The sequence below is a fragment of the Psammomys obesus genome, unplaced genomic scaffold (assembly GCF_907164565.1).
Source record: "Psammomys obesus unplaced genomic scaffold, mPsaObe1.curated_primary_1811, whole genome shotgun sequence".
Lineage (NCBI taxonomy): Eukaryota > Metazoa > Chordata > Mammalia > Rodentia > Muridae > Psammomys > Psammomys obesus.
The window spans coordinates 17,253,779-17,277,896 of record NW_026596120.1 but is presented as its reverse complement, the minus strand read 5'-3'; the positions used below and the strand labels follow the sequence as shown (position 1 = coordinate 17,277,896).

The 24,118-nt window shown below is 54.2% G+C and overlaps 3 protein-coding genes across 4 annotated transcripts in view; 2 read left to right on the top strand and 1 right to left on the bottom strand.

Moving 5' to 3' along the window:
• Window positions 1-2,089: 2,089 nt before the first annotated feature.
• Window positions 2,090-11,390, top strand: Apeh (acylaminoacyl-peptide hydrolase). Of its 2 annotated transcripts, XM_055629629.1 has the most exons (22): window positions 2,094-2,197; window positions 2,273-2,405; window positions 2,815-2,941; window positions 3,438-3,531; window positions 3,630-3,705; window positions 3,795-3,958; window positions 4,107-4,244; window positions 4,340-4,431; window positions 4,508-4,548; window positions 4,625-4,746; window positions 5,215-5,275; window positions 6,407-6,504; window positions 7,067-7,118; window positions 8,487-8,575; window positions 8,949-9,087; window positions 9,541-9,624; window positions 9,704-9,784; window positions 10,292-10,380; window positions 10,478-10,668; window positions 10,756-10,858; window positions 10,945-11,051; window positions 11,136-11,390. In XM_055629629.1, exons 1-22 carry the CDS (start codon window positions 2,186-2,188, stop codon window positions 11,239-11,241), a joined length of 2,199 nt encoding a protein of 732 aa, XP_055485604.1. In that variant the 5' UTR covers window positions 2,094-2,185; the 3' UTR covers window positions 11,242-11,390. The 2 variants fall into 2 exon arrangements, with proteins under 2 accessions (XP_055485606.1, XP_055485604.1); XM_055629631.1 differs by lacking the exon at window positions 9,541-9,624 and having other exon boundaries at window positions 2,090-2,197.
• Window positions 11,391-11,811: 421 nt separating this feature from the next.
• Window positions 11,812-16,332, bottom strand: Mst1 (macrophage stimulating 1). Its single transcript, XM_055629632.1, has 18 exons — window positions 16,245-16,332; window positions 15,479-15,626; window positions 15,288-15,400; window positions 15,094-15,208; window positions 14,880-15,016; window positions 14,681-14,801; window positions 14,484-14,602; window positions 14,133-14,328; window positions 13,900-14,030; window positions 13,722-13,824; window positions 13,465-13,601; window positions 13,342-13,377; window positions 13,152-13,260; window positions 12,918-12,995; window positions 12,599-12,745; window positions 12,411-12,517; window positions 12,176-12,315; window positions 11,812-12,037 (listed from the first exon to the last, which is right to left on the bottom strand). Exons 1-18 carry the CDS (start codon window positions 16,294-16,296, stop codon window positions 11,876-11,878), a joined length of 2,151 nt encoding a protein of 716 aa, XP_055485607.1. The 5' UTR covers window positions 16,297-16,332; the 3' UTR covers window positions 11,812-11,875.
• Window positions 16,333-17,376: 1,044 nt separating this feature from the next.
• Window positions 17,377-24,118, top strand: part of Rnf123 (ring finger protein 123) — a 28,474-nt gene continuing 21,732 nt past the window's right edge. The window contains exons 1-3 of the mRNA XM_055629491.1: window positions 17,377-17,456; window positions 18,836-19,010; window positions 19,287-19,371. Of these exons, the coding sequence (XP_055485466.1) occupies window positions 18,929-19,010; window positions 19,287-19,371 (167 nt within the window). The 5' untranslated portion in view covers window positions 17,377-17,456; window positions 18,836-18,928. The remainder of the gene's footprint in view (window positions 17,457-18,835; window positions 19,011-19,286; window positions 19,372-24,118) is intronic.

Genomic DNA, 24,118 nt, shown 5'->3' with positions numbered 1-24,118 from the left:
CTCCTGTCATCACCTTTCTATTTCTTGGGCATGGCAAATGGTCTCAGGGCCCACAGTGAGAGAGCAACCAGGGCAGCAATTCTGGCCTGTTTTCTGGAGCCCACGAGTTGTTTTCCCAGGCAGGTCCTTTGCCATGAGAGTACAGTCCTATTAGCCCTTCTCCTCCCATGCTGTAAATATTTGTCATCATGGACTCCAACAGGGTCGGAGGGACAGATCTAATCAACAGAAACTCCTTAGAGATGCCATCTCTGTCTCCCTGGGTGCCAGCACCCTGCTACCGTATGCACCGGGTGGCACTGGAGAGCCATAGAAGTCGTGAGATACTGTATGTGTAAGCATGTGTACATGAGTGTGTGTGTATGTGTGTGTGTGTGTGTGTGTGCGCGTGCGTTCATGTGTGTGCGCACAAGTCTCATTCAGCCTCTGGGGTCAAATCGGCTCCTCTCCAAGTGGGGTACCCTGAGGAGTAGTGGCCATCTCCATCTTTTCCTCTAGCTTCCATGTCTTGTTTTTGCTTTCCCTTCCCTCTCTTTCCCTCTCTCCTTTATTTGAGGGGGAAGAGTGCTGTACAAAGTCAAACAAACAAGTTTACAGTTGTAACGAGTCCTCCACATGACCTTGTGAATTGTGTGCCGTCCTCCCGTGCTCTGTGAGAACTCGCGGTACTTCAGTGTCCCTCCCCTGTATTGTGACAAGGTATTTCTGTGGTATCAGAATAAAAGGACTTGATATAAACAGACTCCAGACTGTCTTTGGGATCATTTCTAACATGGGAATGCTTGCGAAGGCCAAACTAACAAATACCCAACAAGAGTCTCCATGGTTAGAGAAAAAGGTGAGAAAGGGCAAAATTTCAGAAGTGTTGTCACTGCTGAGGCGGAGTCCGCATCAAGCCATTTAAAAATGACTCCCTAGGAAGGTGCCAAGATCAGTGCCAAGCCAATGGGTTTCCACAGGGCAGTTTTCTAATCCTGGTTCCCAGGAGCTGGATACTCAAGTGCTGCCCTCTTGTGGTCCCAAACAAGCTTTACATCTGCCCGACTTGCTCCAACCGCAATTTTTTATTTTTATTTATTTTAATAGCTGAGACCTTGTCCGCCATAAAGTAAGAATAGTTCAGGGCTGGTGTGGTGGCCCACATCTTTAATCCCAGGACTAGGGAGGCAGAGGCAGTTGGGTCTCTACGTTTGAGGCCAGGACTATGTGGAGAAACTAAAAATATATAGTTCAAACATCAATGGAAAATAAACAGATTAAACAAAAAGAATATCAATTTTGCCTCAGGTAAGAAGGAAAGCACTCGTTCAAGGCGACTCAGAACTGGTTTGAAAGACCAGCCAGGCTTAAGATATATGGAGGAGGGGGAGGTATCTGCTGTCATCCAGACCAGCCTAGCCCTGTGTCGCGTGCAGGAGACTGCCTAGGCGCCTCTTTCCACAGCACACTTGTTGCTCCTAGGTGAAGTCTGACTCCCCTCTGGGGGTAGGTGGAGACCCAATCTGCTCAGTGGCAATGAGCCACTGAGAAGGGCGGTTTAGGGCTGTGGAAACAGATAGCTTTGGGGGCAAGTCTGTTGACTGATAAGCCGGGGCAGCATTCTGAGAGTTCAGCATCGCCCTTTGCCCGGCGCCCCAGAGCTCCGCCCCGGGACCTGCGGTGTCCCCTCCCCTCTGCGGGGCCTGCAGTAGACGAGGAGAGATCCACGCGGCGCCCCTCCCCGCAACGTTCCGGTTTCCGGGACCCTCCAGTCTCAGCGTTCGGTTCCCACCCTTCCCCGCGCCTCATCCTCGAAGACGCGTCACCGGGGTTCCTCCGAGGCCCTTCGAAGGCTCCGGGCTTTCTCTCTGGCCCCGCGGCCTTCAGCTCACAGCCCGGGGGCGGAGTCAGCTCCTACAGCCTCCGCCCCTCCCAGACTTCGCCCCTCCCCTCACGCCCGCTTCCCGTCCGCCCTCCCTCTCTGAAAAGGCTCAGGACACCACCCACAGGCTCCTCCCCTCAGGGCGGCTCCTCCGCGGGCCCCGCCTTCCCACCATCAAGGCTCCGCCCCCGCCGACTGGCCCCAGCTCACACAGGGCCGCGCAGTCCCAGGTCGCCTCGGGGTGTAGCGGAAACTGGGGGCCGCCCTAGGCCCCGCCCTCGAAGCCTCACTTCCGGGCCTTAGCGGCTACCGAAGGGAAGAGCTATGGAGCGTCAGGTGAGGGTTCGGCCCGCGGCCCCCGTGGCCTCCGTAGCCCGGGCTGAGCCTGACCCTGGTGTGTCCCCCGCGCAGGTGCTGCTGAGTGAGCCCCAGGAGGCGGCAGCGCTGTACCGGGGCCTCAGCCGCCAGCCTACGCTGAGCGCCGCCTGCCTGGGCCCGGAGGTCACCACGCAGTACGGGGGCCTCTATCGGACGGTGCACACTGGTGGGTAGACCGAGGGAACTGGGTGGCGACGGGCCGTCTCCTCAGGTGGAGAGGTGGGGAGTGTGGAGGGCTCGCTGCTTGACGGTGCACACGGGGCCCAGCCGTGGCTCCAGCGCACAGGTGTTCTGGGGACTGTGCTCGCCTTGCTGGTTGGTGATGCCCGTAAATGAGTTGAAGGTGTGGGACCTGGCTGCAAGGCGTGGACCTTGCGGGACTCTCCGGCCCGTTCGCATGCTGTCAGGAATAAGTTCTCTCCACGCGGCTGTTAGCTCAGGCTCGGGAAGCCTAGGTTTAGGTTATCACAAGTGAAGTGTTGTGCAGGCGTCACTCAGGGTGTTTGGAGCAAAGGTAGTCCGATTGGTGGGCTCTGGTCCAGACTGGCCACAGACAGCTCATGTCTCCCTTGCAGAGTGGACTCAGAGGGACTTGGAGCGAATGGAGAACATCCGGTTCTGCCGCCAGTACCTGGTGTTCCATGATGGAGACTCGGTGGTGTTTGCCGGGCCTGCAGGCAACAGTGTGGAGACCCGGGGGGAGTAAGTGTGAGAGAAGTCTGCAGACAAGACCACAGCCACCTGCCGTGCCAGCCTTTCCCACGTCCACTATGGGGCCTTAGGGCATAGGGCTCTGTACCTGTCCCCTTCAGGGACAACTTTGAGGCGCTTCAAGGGAGCAAAGAACCAGGTGCCTGCTCCTTAAGAGCTTGATTGGTCTCCTGAGATGTGCTAGAAGCTTCTTCCAAAGTAGGTCCTAGGTCCCCGGGAATCTGGAGAGAGCCAAGGCTAGCCAGCTTGAGGCTGGAGGTGCTTCCTGGGCTGATAATGAGATCAGAGCCTCAAGAGTCTTATCTAGGGTTTAGCTGGAAGATAGTCGCCTGCGCTGCCGCCTCTGATCTTACAGCACCAGACTCATAAAGCAGGGAAGGAAAGAGAGATACAGAGTCTTTATCTGAGAGGTTGTAACCAGTAAGGGGGGCCTCACAAGGCTGGCTGGGGGCTTGGCATAATCCTGACCTGCAACCCCTGTCCTCAGGCTGCTGAGTAGAGAGTCTCCTTCGGGTACCATGAAAGCTGTGCTGCGCAAGGCCGGCGGCACAGTCCCGGGAGAGGAAAAACAGTTCTTGGAGGTGAGTCTGCAGAAATGAGGTGGCAGGCAGTGGGTTGCTGAGCCTCGCAGGCAAGGCTCTGGTGAGGGGCAGGCTGCCTGATGCCCAGGTGTCCTCAGGTCTGGGAGAAGAATCGGAAGCTCAAGAGTTTCAACCTGTCGGCTCTGGAGAAACATGGCCCCGTGTACGAGGACGGTGAGGCACCTGGCTGGTAAGCAGGCAGGGTGGAAAGAAGGGGCAGCTGGAGCTTTGGGCTCCCCCTAATCATCCCTCCCTGCATCCAGACTGTTTTGGCTGCCTTTCCTGGTCATACTCAGAGACACACTTGTTGTATGTGGCGGAGAAGAAGCGCCCCAAGGCTGAGTCCTTCTTTCAAACCAAAGCCTTGGACATCAGTGCCAGCGATGATGAGATGGCCAGGCCGAAGAAGCCAGACCAGGCCATCAAGGTGCTTGTGCTGCAGCCAGGCCATGAAGGCCCTGCCGGGGCAGCCCTGCAACTCAGTGTACCCCTGCACTGCACCTAGTAGGCCTGGGGGGGCACCGGCTTCCGGGGTTCTGTTGACACTCTGGGCATCAAGTGTCCTCTGTTCTCAGGGGGATCAGTTTGTATTTTACGAAGACTGGGGAGAAACCATGGTTTCCAAAAGCACCCCTGTGCTGTGCGTGCTGGATATCGAGAGTGGCAACATCTCAGTGCTTGAAGGCGTCCCTGAAAATGTGTCCCCTGGTCAGGTCAGCAGCAACTCAGCCTCTCCCCTCCTGTAATTGGGGTCCCCTGCTTGAGCAGTTACCTCTTGCTTATACTTATCTTGTGGTCTTGCCTACAGGCTTTCTGGGCCCCTGGAGACACCGGTGTGGTGTTTGTGGGCTGGTGGCATGAACCCTTCCGGCTAGGCATCCGTTTCTGCACCAATCGAAGGTGAGGAGTTGGGGCAGGGCAGAGGGCTCTATGGGCCAGCTGGTCGTGGAGCTGAGGGTCTTTCTCACCGGTCCAGATCGGCCCTGTACTACGTGGACCTGAGCGGAGGAAAGTGTGGTAAGTGACCGGTACCCACGCGGGCGTTCCTGACACACGCGAGCCTCTCTGTGTGATACATTTCTGTGTGGCCTAGAACTACTCTCGGGCGATTCCCTGGCTGTTTGTTCTCCTCGGCTGAGCCCAGACCAGTGTCGCATCGTCTACCTGCAGTACCCGTCTCTGCTCCCTCATCATCAGTGTAGCCAGCTGTGCCTGGTAGGCTGGAGGTGGATGGGGGGTAGGAGGATGGCTAGCTTCTTGCTGGGGGATGAGAGCTAAAGGGCCAGCGTCATCACCCCTCGGGCCCTCTCGTGTCCTCAGTGTAGCAGTGGGCTGACCTAAAAAGGTAGGACCTGGAGGGTTGAGTACTCTGAGGGCTCACCACCTCAGGAGCATCCTCCGGCTACAGGAATGCTTGTCTCTTGGTTCTCATCTACAGGTAGCCAGGGCATTTACACAGGCCCAGCCCCTGCCCAAGGAGAGCTCTGGGTCTCTGGTGGAAGTCCAAGGGACATGCCTATCTGAGACCCCCCATGAGCATCTGTTCCCAGCTACCATAAAGGGGATACGTTAGCCCATGTCTCCTCAGGGTGATCCAGAGTTGTCACGGACAGGGATAGACAACAGAGCTGTGTGCCCTGAGGTCCATGCCCTGGTGGGTCTGATCATTGTGTTCTCTTGCAGTATGACTGGTACACCAAGGTCACCTCAGTGGTGGTAGACATTGTCCCTCGGCAGCTGGGAGGTGAGGCTGGCTGGGGAAATCAGTTGAGCCTGTAGTTCTGCTGTCCGTTTCTCCTTCCTGGGATCCTGTGGAAGACCCTCTGTTCTTGCTAGTACATCCCTGTATCCAGCCCCAACAGGGATAAAAGCTATGACTATGGGTAACAGCCTGACAGAAAGTTGTTTGCTAGACCAGTACTGAGATCAGAGTTCCCACGTTGGCCTGGGACGAGTCTCAGAAAGTACATTAGTTTGGAATATTATGCTTGAGAAGCACTGGGCCTGAGGGCTCTGTGTTACTGTGTATTCTACAACACGCCCCACACCCTTCGTCTAGTCTTAAGTCAGCAGGTCCTCTGGAGAGGTGGCTCTTGGCTAAGAGGCTCCTCTCTGCACATCAGGTGTTTATAGCTCTGCTTGCAATCCTAGGCCATCCCAAGGTTATGGGGATGAAAGACTTGTTTTCTCAAGCCACCCAGGAATGTCTGTATAAGGGTCTGGTGGGCAGGTTCCAGTAGACAAAGTTGCAGGAATACAGTGGGAATGTAGCTCAGCGGTCGAGCATATGGCTAGCATGTGCACAGCCCTCTATTTGATCCTCAGCACAAATCTTGTTTAGTTTACAAGGACACAATAATGGGGACCTAGTCGAAACCTCAGATTTGGCCATTAGCTATGTATCCTTGGAGAGTGCTCTGGCCTCCATGAGCTTCTGTTTCTTCATTTGTGGAAGAGGTAGTTATCTCCACCTACTGAAGAAGACTATAGTGAAGGGCGGGGCTTGCAGAGCTCAGGAGCAGGTGCAGAACTCAGCACTCTGATGGACAAACACAAGTTATCTTAATAAGGTCAAGGCTCTCGATGTTGCCAAAGCCCAAAAGGGGACAGCTCATAGGAAGGCATCCAAGTTTGCCTCCGAAGCTCATCAGCTCTGCCTCTTCAGGCCCTCGGAAGTCTCTCACCCTTTCCTCTTCCCTTCCCACTCAGTAAATCCTCATTTGCCAAGGGTACCCTCATGTTTGGGGTACCTTTGGGGTACTCTGAAATCTTCTACCACAGATTTCAGAGGCCCTGGGTGAATTCCCCAATATCATAGTCTTGATCCCCCAAACCTCTGCTCTTAGATGCATCCCAAGCCTTTCTGTCTTTGCAGAGAACTTCTCTGGGATCTTCTGCAGTCTTCTGCCTTTGGGGTGCTGGTCAGCTGACAGCCAGAGAGTGGTCTTTGACTCAGCACAGCGCAGTCGGCAGGTGAGAGCCCCTGATCATGATGAGAGGTAACATCAGCATTTGCCCTGTGATCATCTGCCATGGAGCCTACGACCTGAGGCAGAGTGTGTATGTGTCCCGAAAGGAATACCTAGTCACAAACTCGTACTCGCCCCTTGAGGCCTTTGCTGGACTTGCTTTTCCTTGAGGGGACCAGCTGTCTTGGTGCCCCACAGCAGAGCCCTAGACCTGTTTTCCAGGTGGAGGACCTGGGGCTGCCTCTGAGACGGGTCCCTGAACACTCCGTGAGGGCAGTTGATGGAGACTGGATGAGTGAAGGTACCCATAATGTACCACAGGCCTTTGGATGTGATGTCATGTGTTCTCACATCCTCAAGTGGGTCTCAGTGGTGCCCTGTACCTTTCCTGGGTTACCTAGTACATTTGAAGGAAGTGAGATTTGACACTAAATCCAGGCTACTCCCTAGTGCACAGAGTGGCCATCACCACAGGTCAAAGCATCCCTAAGACAGTGGAAAGGAAATAGGGACAGGCCTCAAGGCTGTCGGATGTGGTGCTACCAGTGGTCTCCCCTCTGTTCAAGGACCTGTTCACTGTGGACACCCAGACCGGCAGTGTTACCTCCCTGACAGCTGGTGAGCAGGACTTCTGCAGTAGTGCAATGGCAGGGTCGGGGGATGGGCATACAGGGCAGGGTGGAGCCAGAGCTTGACCTGGGGCAGCTGTGGCACTCAGTCATTGTTATCACTAACCGTTCCCCAGCCTTTGCCAGCAGTGCCCTAGGGATCTAGCTAACACACTACCTGCTTTGCTCCACTGCCCTTTTGCATTTGCCTCCCTATGCCATGGCGCCATCGCCCCACCCTGTCTTAAAGTCTGCAGACCTTTCTTGCCAAGCTATTCTTAGCTTGCCATCCACCTCCTTCCCAAACCTTGGAGAAGCCTTTGTTGGATTCTCTAGCTTTCCCACACTTGCACCTGTCACCTGCCTCTAAATAGCCTGTGAGTTCTCCAGCTGCCTTGACTCCACATACACCTCCAGAAAGATGCTGCCTTAGTTAGGGTTTCTGTTGCTGTGAAGAGATACCCATAACCAAGGTATTTCTTTTTTTTTAAGATTGTATTTATTTATTTTTATGTATATGAGTGCTCTATCTGCATGGATACCTGTGGGCCAGTAGGGGGCATCAGATCCCAGTATAGATGGTTGTGAGCCAACATGTGGGTGCTGGGAATTGAACTCAGGACCTCTGGAAGAGCAGACAGTGCTCTTAGCCGCTGAGCCATCTCTCCAGCCCCCAAGGCATCTCTTAATATGGAAAACTTAATTGGGGCTGGCTTACAGTTTCAGCTTACAGTTTGTTGTCATGGCAGGAAGCATGGCAGTGTGTGAGCAGACATGGTGCCAGAGAAGGAGCTGAGAGTTCTGCGTCTTGATTGGCAGGCAGCAGGAAGAGAGAGTGACAATGGGCCTTGCTTGAGCTTCTGAAACCTCATAGCCCAGCTCTAGTGACACACTTCCTCTAACAAAGCCACACCTCTTAGTAGAGCCACTCCCTGAGTCCACAGGGTCCATTTCTATTCAGACCACCATGGATGCCAAAGTTTTGTTCTAATTCTGTATCTATGGCTTGGGACATAGCTCATTACTAGGGCATTTGCCTAGCGTATACAAAGCCTAAGCACATAAGTAAATACAAAAATAAATAAACCTTAGACCCTACTATCCAGTCCCCTTTCCCCGACTTGTTTTTTTGGTGGTGGGGGAGGGGGTTCTAGGCTGCCATCATTTTTACACAGCAGTCATTGGAGTGGGTAGAGTACTTGGAAGCTTTCTGTGTCCCTGGGTCTGGCAGTTCCTGAGCACAGCCAGTGTCTGTCAGATAAACAAGGGGTTGAATAGGAGGCTTACCAGGACATGTGTTTGTAAGAGGTGCACCTCAGGGTTGAAGGTAGAAAGTGGTGGCCCCTGCCAGGCACTTACTGCCATCTTCGTCCTCTAGGAGGGTCAGGTGGAAGTTGGAAGCTGCTTACAGTCGACCAAGACCTGATGGTGGCCCAGTTCTCCACACCCAATCTGCCCCCGAGCCTGGTGAGTATTGGTGGGTCCCAGGCTAGAAGACAGGAATGACAAGCTTCCACGCCATAGAACTGGGCCTGAAGACTGACCAAAGCTGCTCAGCATGTGGAAGGCCAAAGACTTGGATGCAGTCTAGTCCTGTGGTTCACTGGCTTAGCACTCAGGAGCAGGAACCATCCTGAACAGTGTGCCTACAGAAGTGTTCAGTTCTGGGTTATTAGAGTACAGAGAGACAGAACAACCTACAGGTCAAGAATTGTGGTGGGGGGGTGGCACATATGTGGATATATATTGGCATATACCGCTCACAAGAATTTATGCTGTGCCCTTTAGAGATGGGTTCCCAAGAGCTGGCCACCTGTGACACTTTCCTTCCCCTTGGCAGAAAGTTGGCTTCCTGCCTCCTGCTGGGAAGGAGCAGTCTGTGTCGTGGGTCTCTCTGGAGGAGGCTGAACCCATTCCTGACATCCACTGGGGCATCCGTGTGCTACACCCACCTCCAGACCAAGAGAATGCACAGTATGGTGAGCTGGGCCAAAGGCAGATGGATACTTCCAAATCCCCAGCACACAGCGTCTGTGGGGGGCCTTCCTAGCTCACACTGTAGGGTTTCTAGGATTTCCTCTAAAATGTTTCTGTTCTTATGGTCATGGGGTCAGGTATTCAGAGAGCTGAATACCTGCCATGGTTATCAGGTCCTACCAGGGCATATCACCTGTGGTGAGAAAACACAGGTCCAGAGGAAATAGGCCACACACAATGTGACCACCAGAATGCTGTCCTTTCAGACATTAGGGCTCTCTGACTAGGCAGAAAGAGCACAAGCTCTAGGGATCCGTGTGTCATGGTATGAGCTACCTTAGCCAGGCCCCTGTTTCACTTGCCCAGGCTCATGCCATGGCTACGGATGGGGCCTCAGCTGGGGAAGCCCTTGAGATGTAGGCCTGGTCCTGCTGACCACTGCCTTTTCCCTGCAGCTGACCTTGACTTTGAAGCAATCCTTTTGCAACCCAGCAACCCTCCAGATAAGACCCAGGTGCCCATGGTAGTCATGCCCCATGGTAGGTATCTACCTAAGAGCCCTTGCCTTCCTGCCACCGCTCCTAGCTGGCCCTTTCATCCTCTGCTTCCTGCCTGTAGGGGGACCCCACTCATCCTTTGTCACCGCCTGGATGCTGTTCCCAGCCATGCTTTGCAAGATGGGCTTCGCAGTGCTACTGGGTAAGAATAGGCCTGCAGTTCCACTAATGATGAGGTGGCCTTGGGTTCTGTATGTCCCGTGGCTGGGTTGTCACTCTGGTCATCAGGCTTTTCTATGGTTTTGTTACTTTCTTTAGAAACTACCATAGGACTGGGCAGTAGTGGCATCCTATTTTAATCTCAGCACTTGGGAGACTGAGGCAGGTGGACCTTTGAGTTCAAGGCCAGCCTGCACTTTAGAGCTAGTTTCAGGGCAGCCAGGGCTACACAGAGAAACCCTGTGTAGAAAAAAACAGAACAGAAGCCACTGCTAGGAATTGCCCTGATCCAGCCTCTGGCCTCATGCCCTGGTGCTCATATGCATTAACTTGAAGCGTCCATGGGAAGGATGCTGTGATCTCTGGGTAGCAGCCTCACATCTCCTGGCTCTGTCCCCTTGACAGCCTGTGGTGCAGCCTACTTCCCAGATACTTGAAATGGGGTGGAGTGTTGAGAACATTGCCTCACTGTCTTGTCTCTCACTTTTAGTGAACTATCGTGGCTCCACTGGCTTTGGCCAAGACAGCATCCTTTCTCTCCCAGGCAATGTGGGCCACCAGGATGTGAAGGATGTCCAGGTAGCAGGGCACTGGGGCTGCTGGACAGGGAGGATGGGTTCAGGCCTCTGTTGAGCTGGTGGGGAGTTAGCTGCAGCGTACTCTGCCCACCCTTCAGTTTGCAGTGGAGCAGGTGCTCCGGGAGGAGCACTTTGATGCAGGGCGTGTGGCCCTCATGGGTGGTTCCCATGGTGGATTCCTCTCCTGCCACCTGATTGGTCAGTACCCAGAGACCTACAGTGCCTGTATAGCCCGGAACCCTGTGATCAACATTGCCTCCATGATGGGCTCCACTGACATCCCTGACTGGTGGGTTTCCATCAAAGGTCCCTGCTCTTCCTTTCACCCCGTACTCCCATGGAGATCCCGCAGCCTGCATCTTCTGTTCTTCTGTAGGTGTGTGGTGGAGGCTGGCTTCCCATATAGCCACGACTACCTGCCAGACCTGAATGTGTGGGAGGAGATGCTGGACAAATCACCCATCAAGTACATCCCTCAGGTACCCGGGTATCCTTGTGTGTGCCACCCATCCCTCCAGAGCCCAGAGCTCAGCTCACCACGGCTCCTTGCTCCCCATGCACTCAGGTAAAGACACCAGTGTTACTGATGCTGGGCCAGGAGGACCGGCGTGTACCCTTCAAGCAGGGTATGGAGTATTACCGCGCCCTCAAGGCCCGGAATGTGCCCGTTCGGTGAGTGTCACAGGAGGGTCCTGGCAGGTGGTGGCAGGTAAGCAGGAGAGGGCCCTCCAACCTCTCGTGTTGCTGCTCATACAGGCTCCTGCTCTATCCCAAGAGCACCCATGCACTCTCGGAGGTGGAGGTGGAATCGGACAGCTTCATGAATGCTGTGCTTTGGCTGCACACACACTTGGGCAGCTGAAGCTGTCGTTCTTCGTGAGCTGGTCAGTTGTCGCTTGGCTCCTGGTAAGCTCCAAGGTCTGGCAGAACAGCCGAGAAGCTTCCTGTGCTCTGGACTCTGAATGAGTGGGCAGAGTGGACTGCATATTCATAATAAACAGAGGACACAGAGCCCAGTTTGTGCTGGTACTTTGTACCAAGCCATCCCCAACCCTTGACTCCACCACGGGGTTGAGAAACCCCAGGTCTTGGGTTTGATATCCACAGTGGAGTCATCTCTCATCTGTCAGAGAGGAGCCATGAAAAACTTAACCCCTGCCTGCCTGGGCCAAATGGGCCTAGTACAGACCAACACAGCTCTTTCTGCTATAATCCTGTCTGCTGGAAACTGCTCTACCCTATCCTTCCCTTCCCAGGAATGCCTCAGGAAATTGAGTGACAGCCTGCCGAGCCACAGTACACACACTTTGAAGCTGTTCCAGGATCAGAACACCCAGCCAAGAGTGTGCTGCTCTTAAACCATGCAGCCTCTTTCATGGAATCACCAACTCAGTCCCTAGAAACGCAGACTAAGAAACGTTCTATACAGACAGAGAGAAAAGGTTGCTTTATGATTGGTGAGAAGTCTTGTCATCTCTGAGGGATCAAAAGCAGGCCTACTCCAGCTGTATGACCTTGTTAATCCAGTCCACAAACACAGACACACGCTTGAAGATGGCTGGCCAGTGGGGCCGTGCACACACTCTGTTCGGGATTATTAGTCCCTGTAGGACCCAGCAGTCGTGGGTGTAGCAGGCAAGTGGGCCGCCGTAGTCGCCCTGGCAGGTAGGAGAACTGTGAAGGCTCTGGCCCTTGGCAGTGACTAGCCTCCCCCACACCCTGCCCCTTGGTCATCAGAGAGGATAGTTCTAGCTCCCAGACCCTCCCCAGACTAGGCCAGGAGCTCTACCACTGACCTCACACGCCCCTGTGGGGACCAGCAGTCCCTCTGTGCACATCTCACTGTCTTGTACGTGTCCTCGGTGCCTCACATTGCACTCCTGGTTGGAGATGACCCTCATGGAGGCCACATGAAGGACTGTGTTGCTGCCTGTACCTGGAGGGAGGACAGTAAGGAAAGGACCCTTGAGCCAAAGCCAGCGCTGGGCCACCTGGCCTGTAACGATCTGCGCCTGTGCACTGTCCTCCTACCTTTGGATTCACCCCAGCCTGCAATCTCACACTTCGTCCCCGGAGGTACCACATACTGCTCAGGAGGCAGGCAGATGAGGGCCACGTGATGGTTCAGGGTCACAGGTCTTTAGCAGGAATGGGGGGGATTCAGGACTGATGACCACAAGGCCAGCGCCGCCTCCCACCCTCTCAGCTTGTCTACGTACCTCTCCAGCTTGAGCAGAACAAGTTGGGAGCCTGCAGGCCCACACACTGTCTTGGCCACTGCGACCCTCTGCACATTTGCCTCTCCAGGCTGTGGGTTCTGGTCGATTGTCCCTAACCACACCTCATAGCCTGTGAGAGGCTCATGGCTGGGAGAAAGACTCTTGTCAAATCATTCTAGATTCCTAGGCAGCCGTGCCATCTTGTTTTGGCTTGTTGGCTTGCCTAAGGAAAGTGCCTGGGGTGCTGGGGACAGGGGCAGGCAGAGGCAGGACGAAGGTAAGCCGGGACACCTGGTCCTTAAACCCAGGGGAGGCCTACCATGACCAGACGCATTGCCGGGCAGTCAGTACCCACTGCTCCTTCACCAGGGAACCCCCACAGAAATGCTGGCCCTGTCTAAAGGAGCAAAGGTTAGGAGAAGCAGCAGAGAGTCATGCTAGAACTGCCATTCTTGGCAAGGACTGCATGCAGGGCCAGGTATCCCTCTCTCCTGGTCCAGTCACAGACGGTACAGCCTCGGCTCCTTCCCGGAGACAAGCGCCTAGGCCTCACCGGTTGCGCAAGCTGACTGTCCACGGTGAGTTCCCAGGATGGCCCCCCACCACGCGAAGCTTATTTTTCTTGTCAACCCTCTTGCCACACTTTTCAAACTGCACCTGGTCTGGGGGAATGGGGCAGAATGAAACCTTGAGTGAGGGTCAGGGTCAAAGAGGCTGACCCCACGGCTGGCCCAAGTCGGTACCTGGGGGGTCCAGGATAGATGGCGGGTGGTCGTCATCTGCAAGACCCAAGTTCACTCGGGTTAAGGGAGCCAGGCTGCGGGGGTGAGGTCTGAGCTAACCAAGGGCAAGTCTTAGGCGCTCACCACAGCGTTGGAGGGCGCAGTAGTCAAACAGGGTTGCTGGGTCCGAAGTGTAACACCAGGGCCCATGGCTATCCCCATCTGGGTTCCGACAGAAGTTTGCCTCCAGTCCCGCCTGCGGTGCTGAGGCGGGTGTGAACCTAGGCGTGGGGGCGGCAGGGTCACAAGGCCGACCTGTCAGACCCTCTGCAGGCTCACGAGGAGCCACGGCATTTTTGCCCTAGAGTTGAGGTCCAACCCGGGTGTGTGCGCACACTCACTGCGGCTTGTGTGGCGTGTCAGAGGCCCAGTGCTGGCACTGAACGCCCTTGCGGGTCTTGCTGACCGAGCCGCGGTACTGTTCGCCGGAACCGTGGTAGCACCCTGTGGGTAGGCAAGAGTGGCGGTCAGCCCCGCGTGGATCCCCGCCCCGCTCCCCGCCCGGTGCCCCAGCCTCACCCTCCGGCACCACGTCCTCTGTGCATCGTGGGATCTGGTAGCAGAAGGCCACGCGCAAACCGGGTCGGGATGTGAAGCACCAAGGCGCTTCGGAGCCGTCGGGATTCCGGCAGAAGTTCTCCCGGAGGTCCCTGAGCGGGCGTTAGTGTGGGTGGGGTCCCCCAGCCACCCCACAGCAGGCCGGGACCTCTGGCTCCGCCCCCGCCACAGGGCTGCTCTCCCCACCACCTCACTTGCAAGCGTATTTCTCTGGCACGAAGCGGTGCTGGTGCGGGCTCTGTGCGTCCCACCGCTGGCAGGGCACGCCCGCAGAGGTGGTGTTGGTTCTGCCTCGGTAGTCTTCGCCTTTCCCACGGAAGCAGTTAAAAGCCTTGCCCTTGGTGCGCTGGTGTGGCTTGGATCCTTTGACGGCCGGTGGCAGGTTGGGTCCTGCCCAAGAGCTGGCATTGGAGCTGCGGCTGCGGCTGCGCCTGCCTGTACCAGATGGTCTCCACCCACGCCTAACTTCTCTAGTGCCTCCCCCAGGTGAGCCACACCCGCCGGTTTTCCCAAGCTCCTCCCCAGGCCCGGTCCCTGCAGCGTACCGCAGCTGGGAAGGCCGCAGAACTCTCTCTCGACGTTCGGGTCTGTGGTGTAGCACCAGGGCCGCTCAGATCCATCCGGGTTACGGCAGTAGTTGTCATTCAGAGCTTTGTCCGGGAACCTGGAGTTAGTGACGAGATCAGGACTCGGGTCCCGCCTCAGCAGGCCCCCACTCAGCATAAAGGTTCTGCCCACACACTTGTCAGGCTGGAAAGGGTGCCAGTGAGGGTGCTGCAGGTCCCAGCGCTGACACTCGCGGCCCGATTCTGTAACGTCAACCTCGCCGCGGTAATCCTCGCCATTGCACCAAACACAAACAGCTGGAAACACAGGCCCAGTGAGTTCCCGGATGGGAGCAGGCCTGACCTTCCCTCCTTGGGCTTGACCCAGCTGCTTACCCTCCCTGCAGGATTTGATGCCGCAGCTCTGGAAGCGCACGCTGCCGTTGGTTGTGTAGCACCAGGGACCCCCGGGATCCCCATCAGGGTTCCGACAGAAGTTCCCTTCCAGGCCATTCTTTAGTGTGGGCGTATACCTGTAGGCAGAGAGCCTCACTGCAGCGCGTGCTGGGGCGCCTCTGCCTCAGGCCCAGCCGAACTGTGTCTGTCTCACTTGTGGTCATTGGGGAACCTGCGGCTCCAGGCTTGGCAGGGCAGGCCATCAGCTGTCCTGGCCACCGTGCCCCTGTAGCTGACCCCAGTGTTCATAATGCAGGTCCGTACATAGTCTGGAAGCAGGAGAGGGAAGGTCAGCAGGCACGGAGGCTCCATGCTCCCTGTTAACTCACCCTGCTTCTCCTCACTTGCCTTTCTTCTGGAAGAGATCACACAGGCCTGAGTGGTGCAGCTGTGTGTGAGGCGAGTGCTGAGTCCATGGCAGCAGCTGGCAACCATGGCTACTCACGTTGTAGTGAAAGGCTCTGGAGAGCAGACGCAAGGTCAACCAGCAGCCCGGAGGCTCATGCCCTCAGCCACGGTTAGGCTGCTCAGCCACTCACCGGCAGTCCAGAAGGGACCCACAGCGCCTAGCACACTCTTCAGCGTCTGTCACGTCCTCCTGCCATGACCCTGGCGCCGCTGGATGTAGCAGGTTCTTTAACTCTGTGCCCCGGAGCAGCTGGAAGTCGTTCAGTGGTGAGCGCTGCCCTGTGGTGTGTATCAGTGCGTGTATTCTAACACACCCTGTGTTTTGTTCGTTTAGGAAATCAAAGGGGGCGTGCCCTATGTATATTTTCCAGGGCCAGCCTAATCCCCCCCTACGTCATCGACTTGGGGAGGCAGGTCATCACTCGTCTGTCAGGCCTGGCATTGGGCTCAGGTCTAATCCATCCACCCCATGCGAATTTGGGTGACAGAGTTCATCCTGTGAGACTTGCCCCATCCATTCCCCCAATGAGAGTGCTTGCACTCGGAGCTAAGACACTATCTAGGGAAGGCCCCGGCTTCAGCATTCTGACTCCAAGCCGGGCTTTCATGAGGAGAAAGGCTTATATTGAGTTACGACATGTTAGGCTCAGGAGTCATGCCTTCTGTGTGTGTTAGCCTCTGCAGTCCCAAGACTGCCTCTGTGCTGCAGCCTGCATTCCGATGTAGGCCTGAGCAGACTGTATATTTGAATTCTCAAGCCTCCTGGGCTCTGCTCAACAGGCCAAGGTCACCGATCCCTGCCCGGTAGAAGGGTAAAATCTGGACGAGAATAGTTATCTGGGCCTGGGGTGAACTCCCTCCTGAAGGCAGATGGGGATCAGGGTAGGTGACACTCACCAAGAGCCCTTGAACACTGTGTCAGGAGCAGCAAAAGTGGGAGCCACCCCATGCTCCTGAGCTGGAGGCTGCACCGTGACCCACCGAATCCCCGTCCCGGAAATTGTGAAATCTGTCCCCACAGGATTGGGTGGCTCTGGCTCCACACCTCTCTGAGCCTGCTTGGGCCTGACTGACACCAGGTGACAGTTGCTAGGTGGGGCCTAGGCCTCAGGCCTTGTGGTCAGGGAAAAGCCTTCTCAATGCTGCTAGATTTCTGAGAAGCCTCACTGGTAGGCAGGACTTGGGGAGGAACTGTGGGGAAGCGTTAGACATCCCTGAGGCCTGCAGAGCCCTCCTGCCCTGTGCAATCACCACCCTAGCCAAGGGCACACTGCCTTGGTCGTCCTGCTGCTGCCTCTCCCTAACACATTGTTGCTGCAGCTGTTTCAGAAACTGCGCTAAGTCCCTGGTGCCTCTTCTGCACATGCGTACCACACGTCTCAGTAGTAAGACTTTACATGTGACTGAGTTCACAAAGTTAAAAACTGAATTTTTCAGTTACACTAGCCACATTTCAAGACTTCAGTGGCCACAGTGGATGCCAGCACCGTCGACATCTCTGTGCCCAAAGACACTGCTAGCGGGAGCTGACAAGCTCTTCCAGAGAGCCCAGTTTTCCGGGCCTCAGTTTCTCCCTATAAAGTGAGGAACATAATTTCCCCAACCCTCAAACTGCCTCTCCCTGTTCAAACTGACTTATCAGTTGAGTCCAGCTGTAGGCTGGTCAGCCCACACCCCTAGCAGCACATCCTGGGAACATTCATCGCTCCTCAGAAGTCTCATCCCAGGGAAGGGGAGCAAACCCTCCCGTTGGACCTGGCGTAGAAAGGCAGCGTGCGCGGATGTGACAGGTAGCAAGTCTGCTGACAGAAGTAGCCTTTCAGGCTGGTGCAGGTCAGGCTTCCAAGCAAGGGAGGAGTTGAGACAGGTGGCCTAGGACGGTTGGGCTAGGAAAGGCGGGGGGGGGGGGGGGCGGAAACAGAGGCGAACACTTTGGAAGGCATCGGGGTAAGGTTTTCAGCCAGCAATAGCTTGTTGCGGTCTCTGCATATGCGCGTGCGCGGCTAGTGGAGAGGCGCGCCAGCGGGCACGCGGTTTGGCCCTGGACGGGTGCCGTAGCCGAAAAGCTGGGCGGATGTTGTGAGCCGGTCGCGGAGGCTGAGGCTGGGGGTGAGTGAGAGGCGGACTGGCTATGAGCCGGGCGGGTCCAATGACTCCCCTCGAGGCCCCGGCGACAGCGCCTGCCACTGGGGGTGCCGCGGCCTGCGGCATAGGACTCCCAGCGGGAGCTGGCCTGACAGGTCCTCCGGAGCTTGGGGCCAGGCAGGGCGATCTGGGGGAGCATGCGCTGCCCTCGGCGTCCTTGGCCACCCAGACCTAGTCGGTTCGGTTCCCAGGCTGGATCTCCTGGGAGGGCTGGGAAATAATGGAGTGGGAGGGAGCCCCGGGCAGGCGCGGTCCCGCCTCTAAGTCCCCTCCACCTGACACCCACAGTGGGTGTCTGGAAGGTTGGCTCCCAGTTCTTAGTAACTGTATCCAGTAAGTCCCGCAGTTGTTCCGGTATAAGAGGGGCTGGTTGTGGGTGTCCATTGAGGGCTCCCAGAGAGAGGCTCTGCAGCAGAATCTTCCAAGCCTGCTAGGATGCAGGCAGCGGGGTGTGTGGCGGGAGCAGAGGGCCTGTTCTGGGGTGTGATAAGAGGAGGCTGCAGAAGTGCTGGCTCAGGCAGGCCAGGCTCTAGACAGGTGCTAGTGGAACTTTCTGGGCCAGTGGTGGTGATGGCGCGCTCGTGCCGTGCAGTTTAGTACAGTCACATGTGGTGGCTGAACTCCTGAAACTCCTGAACGTTTCCGTTTTTAACTCTGTAACCGCTCTTGGCTCCTGACACCTCTATAGTGAGACATGCACCAGGGAACTAGTGCAGCTCCAGCAGCTGCAGCAACAACCTGCTAGCTGCCTGAGGGCTAGACGTGGGTAGGAAGACTGATGGAGGGATCTTGACATGGCTGGTGGTAGCATAGTGTAGAAGGTTTTGTGTGTGTGTGTGTGTGTGTGTGTGTGTGTGTGTGTGTGTGAACCAGAAAGCTTGAGACTGTAGATAAGAAAGGGAGGGAGCTTAGATAAGGATGACATCTAGGGGAGGAAGGCTTGTGGCCGCAGGTGGTTAGTGTGGTCTGTAATCGAGGGAACATGGTATAGGGTCTCCATCTTCAGAATGTGAGCTGGACTCCATGACCAAGGTGGCCATATAGGAGCTTTTACTCTAAAAGCTTTTACTCACCTCCATGTTGATCTGATTTCCTCAAAGCCAAGACATTTAGCTATGGTTCAGCAAACATACTTCACGCTGGGTCTCTGCTAGGTCCTGTATGGGACACCAAGACAGTGTGGGATGCATCTAACCCAGATTCCCATCTAACATCAGCCTAGATCCATCTCATATTTCTGTGTGGAAAGCTGGGAGCCCTTGCTTACCTCTGCCCTAGGTTAGAATGTGTGTGAAAGGGCTTGGGTACGTCTTACCTGCTCCCAAGCTTTCCTACCATTGCAGGACTGAGGTCTATGTGGACCTTTGACTAGCCTGGAGTAGACCTTGCCTCTGGCCCAGCCTCCAAGACTACCGCCTGCCCATGAGTGAGGAAAGATGGCATCCAAGGGGCCTGATATGTCTTTTTCCCGAAAGAGCTACAGGCTGACCTCAGATGCTGAGAAGTCCAGGGTCACAGGTAAGGGCTGGCAGGGCAGGGAGGATACGCTTTGTGTTGTGACAAGGAGAAGGAAGAGACAAATGCAGCAAGGGTCCAGGTCCAGTGAAACTCGGAGTTTCAATCCCCCTTGTTCCTGCTCCTAGTTCTTCACCAGCACCCGTGGACCCCTGCACTCAGTGTGGTGGTTCTTCTGAACCCTGTGGGTGGTCAAAGACTAGCTGTCTGTGGGAACAGTAGGGACCAAGAGCTGTTCTGACTGACTGCTTCTTTTTTCTCTTCTGATCCGTGACCCAGGCATTGTGCAGGAGAAACTACTGAATGACTACCTGTACCGCGTCTTTTCCTCTCCCGATCGTGGGCCCCCTGCGGCCACCAGCAGGTATGCTTGAAGCCCCATTCCTCTCTGATGGCCCCAACGAGGTGCTGGAAACTGCAATTATGGGGAAGGGTAGCTTGGCTTGGGTTCTATTCTCACTCTGCTCCAGACTGCGAGAGCTGTGCCTGCAGTCTGCCCGCTGGACTCTGTTCCTCTCTCCAGACCGCTGTAGCTCCTTCCTGAGGATCCAGGGAGGAGTTCCTGTGCACCTCACCTCCAGTATGCATCTGGCCTTCTATGTACTTTTCTGCACCTCTACTCTACCCTGGCCTCTTGTAGCCTTGTCCGACCTCACATAATAGAAACCTCAGTTGAATGCATTTACATTTAAAAGTTACAAGTAGCAAAAACGTCCTGTTCTGATGTTAGATGTGACTCTTTGAGTGCGATTTCTTTCTGGTTTCTTTATCTCACAATGTACATATTCAGATCAGAAGGGTGGTGGCTCATGACTGTAATACCAACACTTAGCACTGGAAAACCCAAGAGGACCCAAGTTACAAACTGATCTGTGCAGGGGAGAAGACACTGTCTAAAAAAAAAAAAAAAAAAAAAAAAGCTTACTATTGTGTGAAAATTGAAACAAAGTGAACTAGTTGCTTATAAAATGTTAAAAGTTCCTTTTGTTTTGGAGACTGGGTAAAACCAGCTGGCCCCAAACTCTCAAGAAGCCCTGGAGCTTGGAGGTGAGAGTTTCCTGCCTCCCTCTGCCACCTAAGTATTCAGATTATAGTGCAGCCAGATCCTGCACCTTGTTCTGTGTGTGGTGGTGGTGGTGGTGGGGGGGGGTTGGGGGGCTTGTGCTTGCCACACAGCTCACTTTTGGAAGTCAAAGGATAGCTAGTGGGGACTGAACTCAGGTCATGAAGCTTGCCTGCCTAGTGCCTTTGCCCATGAAGCCATCTTGTTAGCATCATGTCCAGTATTTTTTAAAAGTCTTTTATTTATTCTTTGACAATTTTATATATGCATACATTTTAGGAGGGAGGGGTTGAGACAGGGTGTCTGTGTGACACTGGCTGTCCTGCAACTAGCTCTGTAGACCAGGCTGGCCTCCCAAGTGCTGGGACTAGAGGCCTATCTTGATCATGTCCATCTCTCATCTTTCCCCTTGCACTGTCCTGGGAAAGGCCCAGCTTTTTTTGTGTTTGCTTCGATTTTTGAGACAGGGTTTCTCTGTGTAGCCTTGGCTGTCCTGGATTCACTTTGTAGACCAGGCTGGCCTCGAATTCACAGAGACCTGCCTGCCTTTACCTTCCCAAGTGTTGCGAGTGCAGGGGTTTGCCTCTGTTCTCTCTCTCTCTCTCTCTCTCTCTTCTCTCTCTCTCTCTTCTCTCTTTCTCTGTATATGTGTGTGTAAAACCTGTTAAACAATCACTACCACCAAACTAATGAACGTATTCATAACTTCTAAATATTTAGGGAAATTAGAATTCTGGGCATTTTGTTTTGTTTTTCTGAGACAGGGTCTTATTGTGTAGCTCTAGCTGTCTTGGAACTTACTGTGTAGACCAGGTTGGCCTTGAACTCACAAAGATTCACCTGCCTCTGCCCAACTGTGGAATTCCATTTTTATCGTCATGCTTATTTCACGAATACTTTTCCATACTATGAATTGCTTTTGGGGGAGTTCTTTTTTTAAATAATTTATTTAGTTGTATTTTACATACATTGGTGTTTTGCCTGCATGTATGTGTGTGTGAGGGTATCAGATCCCCTGGAGCAGGAGTTACAAACAGCTGTGAGCTGCCGTGTGGGTGCTGGGAGTTGAAATCAGGTCCCCTGAAAGAGCAGTCAGCACTCTTAACCACTGAGCCATCTCTCCAGCCCTTGGTGGAGATCTTTTAGGGACAGAATTCTGCCATGGCCCACTGTGCTCATTTTAGATGATTTTGTTTGTGTGAATGTGGTGTGAGGATGCTCAGGGCTGGCTAAACTATTTGACCTGCAGCTACTTTTTTAAAAAGTGATTTTCCCAGGCAGCATGTGCCCTTAATCCCAGCACCCAGGAGGCAGAGGCAGGGGGATCTCTGTGAGTTTGAGGCCAGCCTGGCTTACAAAGCGAGTCCAGGGCAGCCAGGGCTACACAGAGAAACCATCTTGAGAAAGAAAAAAAAAAGTTTTTGTTTGTTTGTTTTTTGCTATAGGGTCAGACTGGCTCCAAATTGATGAGCTCCCTGCCTTAGCTACCCGGGTGATGGAAATACAGGCACCTTGCCCACCCCTGCAATCTCCTTTAAGACTATTGCCAACTTCATTTATCTGTGGGGTCGTGGGGGTTCTTCCTGCCGTGAAGCATGGATGTCCCTCCCTACCTGTGTTTCCTGGATCACAGAAGGCAGCCTTATTGCTCGTTCTATTTAAATGGCAAGGTGGCCAGCGAGTTCCTGCTTCTGGAGGCCTGTCCCCCAGCCTCCCCCTCCCCCCGGCTTCTTACACATATATTACCATCTAATCCTGACTTCATTCCAGGGCCATCTGACTCCTACCCCATGTGGCCACTAGCAGATGCTACTGCCGGTGCTGTGGCCACCAGTCACTGGTTGTGGAGTTATAGGATTCTAGGCCAGGACTTGGGAAATCCCAGAAAGGGCAGACAAGGGTTTGCCAGATGGCAGTCCCTCAGTGGAGGGGCATCTCAGGGTAGCTGCCCACAGCTATGTATTGTATGCTGCTGGCAAAGGCGTACCCATCCTAAACCATGGGCCTGCAAGAATGGCTTTTGAGGTAGTTTCCTTTAGCCTTTGGACTATTGGAGTATTCAGTTGCCTTACTTGTTTCTGGCTGGGTAACTGGCTCCTGATCTCGACCTGAGGCTCAGCAGATGTGAGGAGAGGACTTTGCACATATCTTGGTCCTACAGTTTGGGTTCGGTCCTGTCTTACAGCAAAGCATGTGGTCCGTGAACCTGGGGCATTGCTACCTGTGGGAGTTGATGCTTTGCCTCATCTATGACCCTTCCAGAGCCTACTGTTTTTAGGCAGATGAGTAGAGCAGGTACTGAGATTACAGGAGGAAGAACAGGTGTTGGCAGTCGGTGAACAGGAACCAGATAGGCATTAGGCCTCTCCTCTGCCAAGTCCTGCTGGCTGTTAATACACTGCCTGCTATTCTTAGGAGCTGAGCTCAGGTCAGTCCTCTCTCTCTCTCTCTCTCTCTCTCTCTCTCTCACACACACACACACACACACACACACACATACACACACACACACCTTATTGTATAGAACCAGTCTGGCCTTAAACTTGCATTTTTATTGCCTTGGTCTCCTGAGTGCTGGGATTAAAGGTATGTGCAACCTTGCCCAGCCTAACAGGCCTGCATGTACACCTGCACACCAGAAGAGGACACTAGATCTCATTATAGATGGTTATGAGCCACCATGTGGTTGCTGGGAATTGAACTCCGGACCTCTGGAAGAGCAGCCAGTGCTCTTAAGCCATCTTAGTACTCTGAGCCATCTCTCCAGCTCTTGATAGGCCCTTTTCACTCAGAACTTGAGTGCTGAGAGGATTAGGCAGCTACCCAGACAAACTTGCCCAGCTCCATTGGCTGCAACAGCTTGTGGGCAGATGGCCCATGTATTCTGCTGGCCATGGAAGGTATAGACTAGACCCAGCCAGCTTCCCAGAGGCCTGAGCCCTTTGTACTGCCAGGTCATGTGTGATCAACACAGTCTCCCTTGGCTGAGTCGTGGGGAAGGTTGCTGCCAGAAGAACCGTGGGTTTAGGGCTAAGGACTCGATTAGATAATCCTGATGCTGGCCAGCATGGGAACTGGCATTCTCCCAGCCGTGTCTCCCAGCCTCAAAATCCACACAGATACACTGGAGTTAGAGAGAAGGCAGGTCATAAGTGACACAGGGAGCTGTTCCTTGGAATCTTTACATCTTGACATACAGCTGTCTTGTTGTCGTTCTGCTTGTTTATAGATAAGGGAATTAAGACTTAGAGGGCTGGCCTGTGTGGATGTGTGTGTCTGTATGTGTGAGAGCACGTGACGCATGTGGAAGTAGAGGACAGAGTTGTATGTTGATCCTCAAAAAATGTTGTCTTTTCTATTGGTTTGTATGTTTTGAAGCAGGGTCTCTCACTGGCCTGGAACTTGCTGAGCCGGCTAGCTGTCTCACCAATAAGACCTGGGATCCACCTGTCTCCTCCTCCCCAATGCTAAAATAGCACATCCATTTTTTGTTTGTTTTTTCGAGACAGGGTTTCTCTGTGTAGCCTTGGCTGTCCTGGCCTTGCTTTCTAGACCAGGCTGGCCTCAAACTCACTGAGATCTGCCTGCCTGTGCCTCCCCAGTGCTGAGATTATAGGCCTGCACTACCGCACCTGGCTCAACTATTTTTTTTTTTTTTTTTTAATGTGGGTTCTTGGAATTAAACTCTGGCTCTTTTACTTACAAGACAAGCATTTTCCTGACGTGCTGTCTCTCCAGCCTGAGGCTGATGGTTTTTGATTTTTAAACAGTCCTAAGGTACATGTGCCAAATGAATATGCTTATAAGTTTTAGTTTAGTGGCTAACCCAATCTGCTGACTCCTAGCTTACCAGAGTCTAGAACCAGGCAAGCCCTTTCTCTTTCTTTTTTTTTTTAATAGTTATTTTTTTTTATGTGCATTGGAGTTTTGCCTGCACATGTCTGTGTGAGGAAGTGAAATCAGGGATTGGAGTTACAGCCAGTTGTGAACTACCATGTGGTTGATGGAATGAACCTGGGTCCTCTGAAAGAGAAGGACTCCTAACCCC

Coding starts and splice junctions, on each gene's coding strand:
- Apeh (XM_055629629.1), top strand. Junction 3,706..3,794: donor TGGCCCCGTGTACGAGGACG/GTGAGGCACCTG, acceptor CCCTGCATCCAG/ACTGTTTTGGCTGCCTTTCC. Junction 8,576..8,948: donor CCAATCTGCCCCCGAGCCTG/GTGAGTATTGGT, acceptor TCCCCTTGGCAG/AAAGTTGGCTTCCTGCCTCC.
- Mst1 (XM_055629632.1), bottom strand. CDS start 16,296: ATGGGGTGGCTCCCACTTTTGCTGCTCCTGACACAGTGTTCAAGGGCT. Junction 12,996..13,151: donor ACAGTCAGCTTGCGCAACCG/GTGAGGCCTAGG, acceptor TTGCTCCTTTAG/ACAGGGCCAGCATTTCTGTG. Junction 12,038..12,175: donor TCCCCACAGGGGCGTGTGAG/GTCAGTGGTAGA, acceptor CCTACCTGCCAG/GGCGACTACGGCGGCCCACT.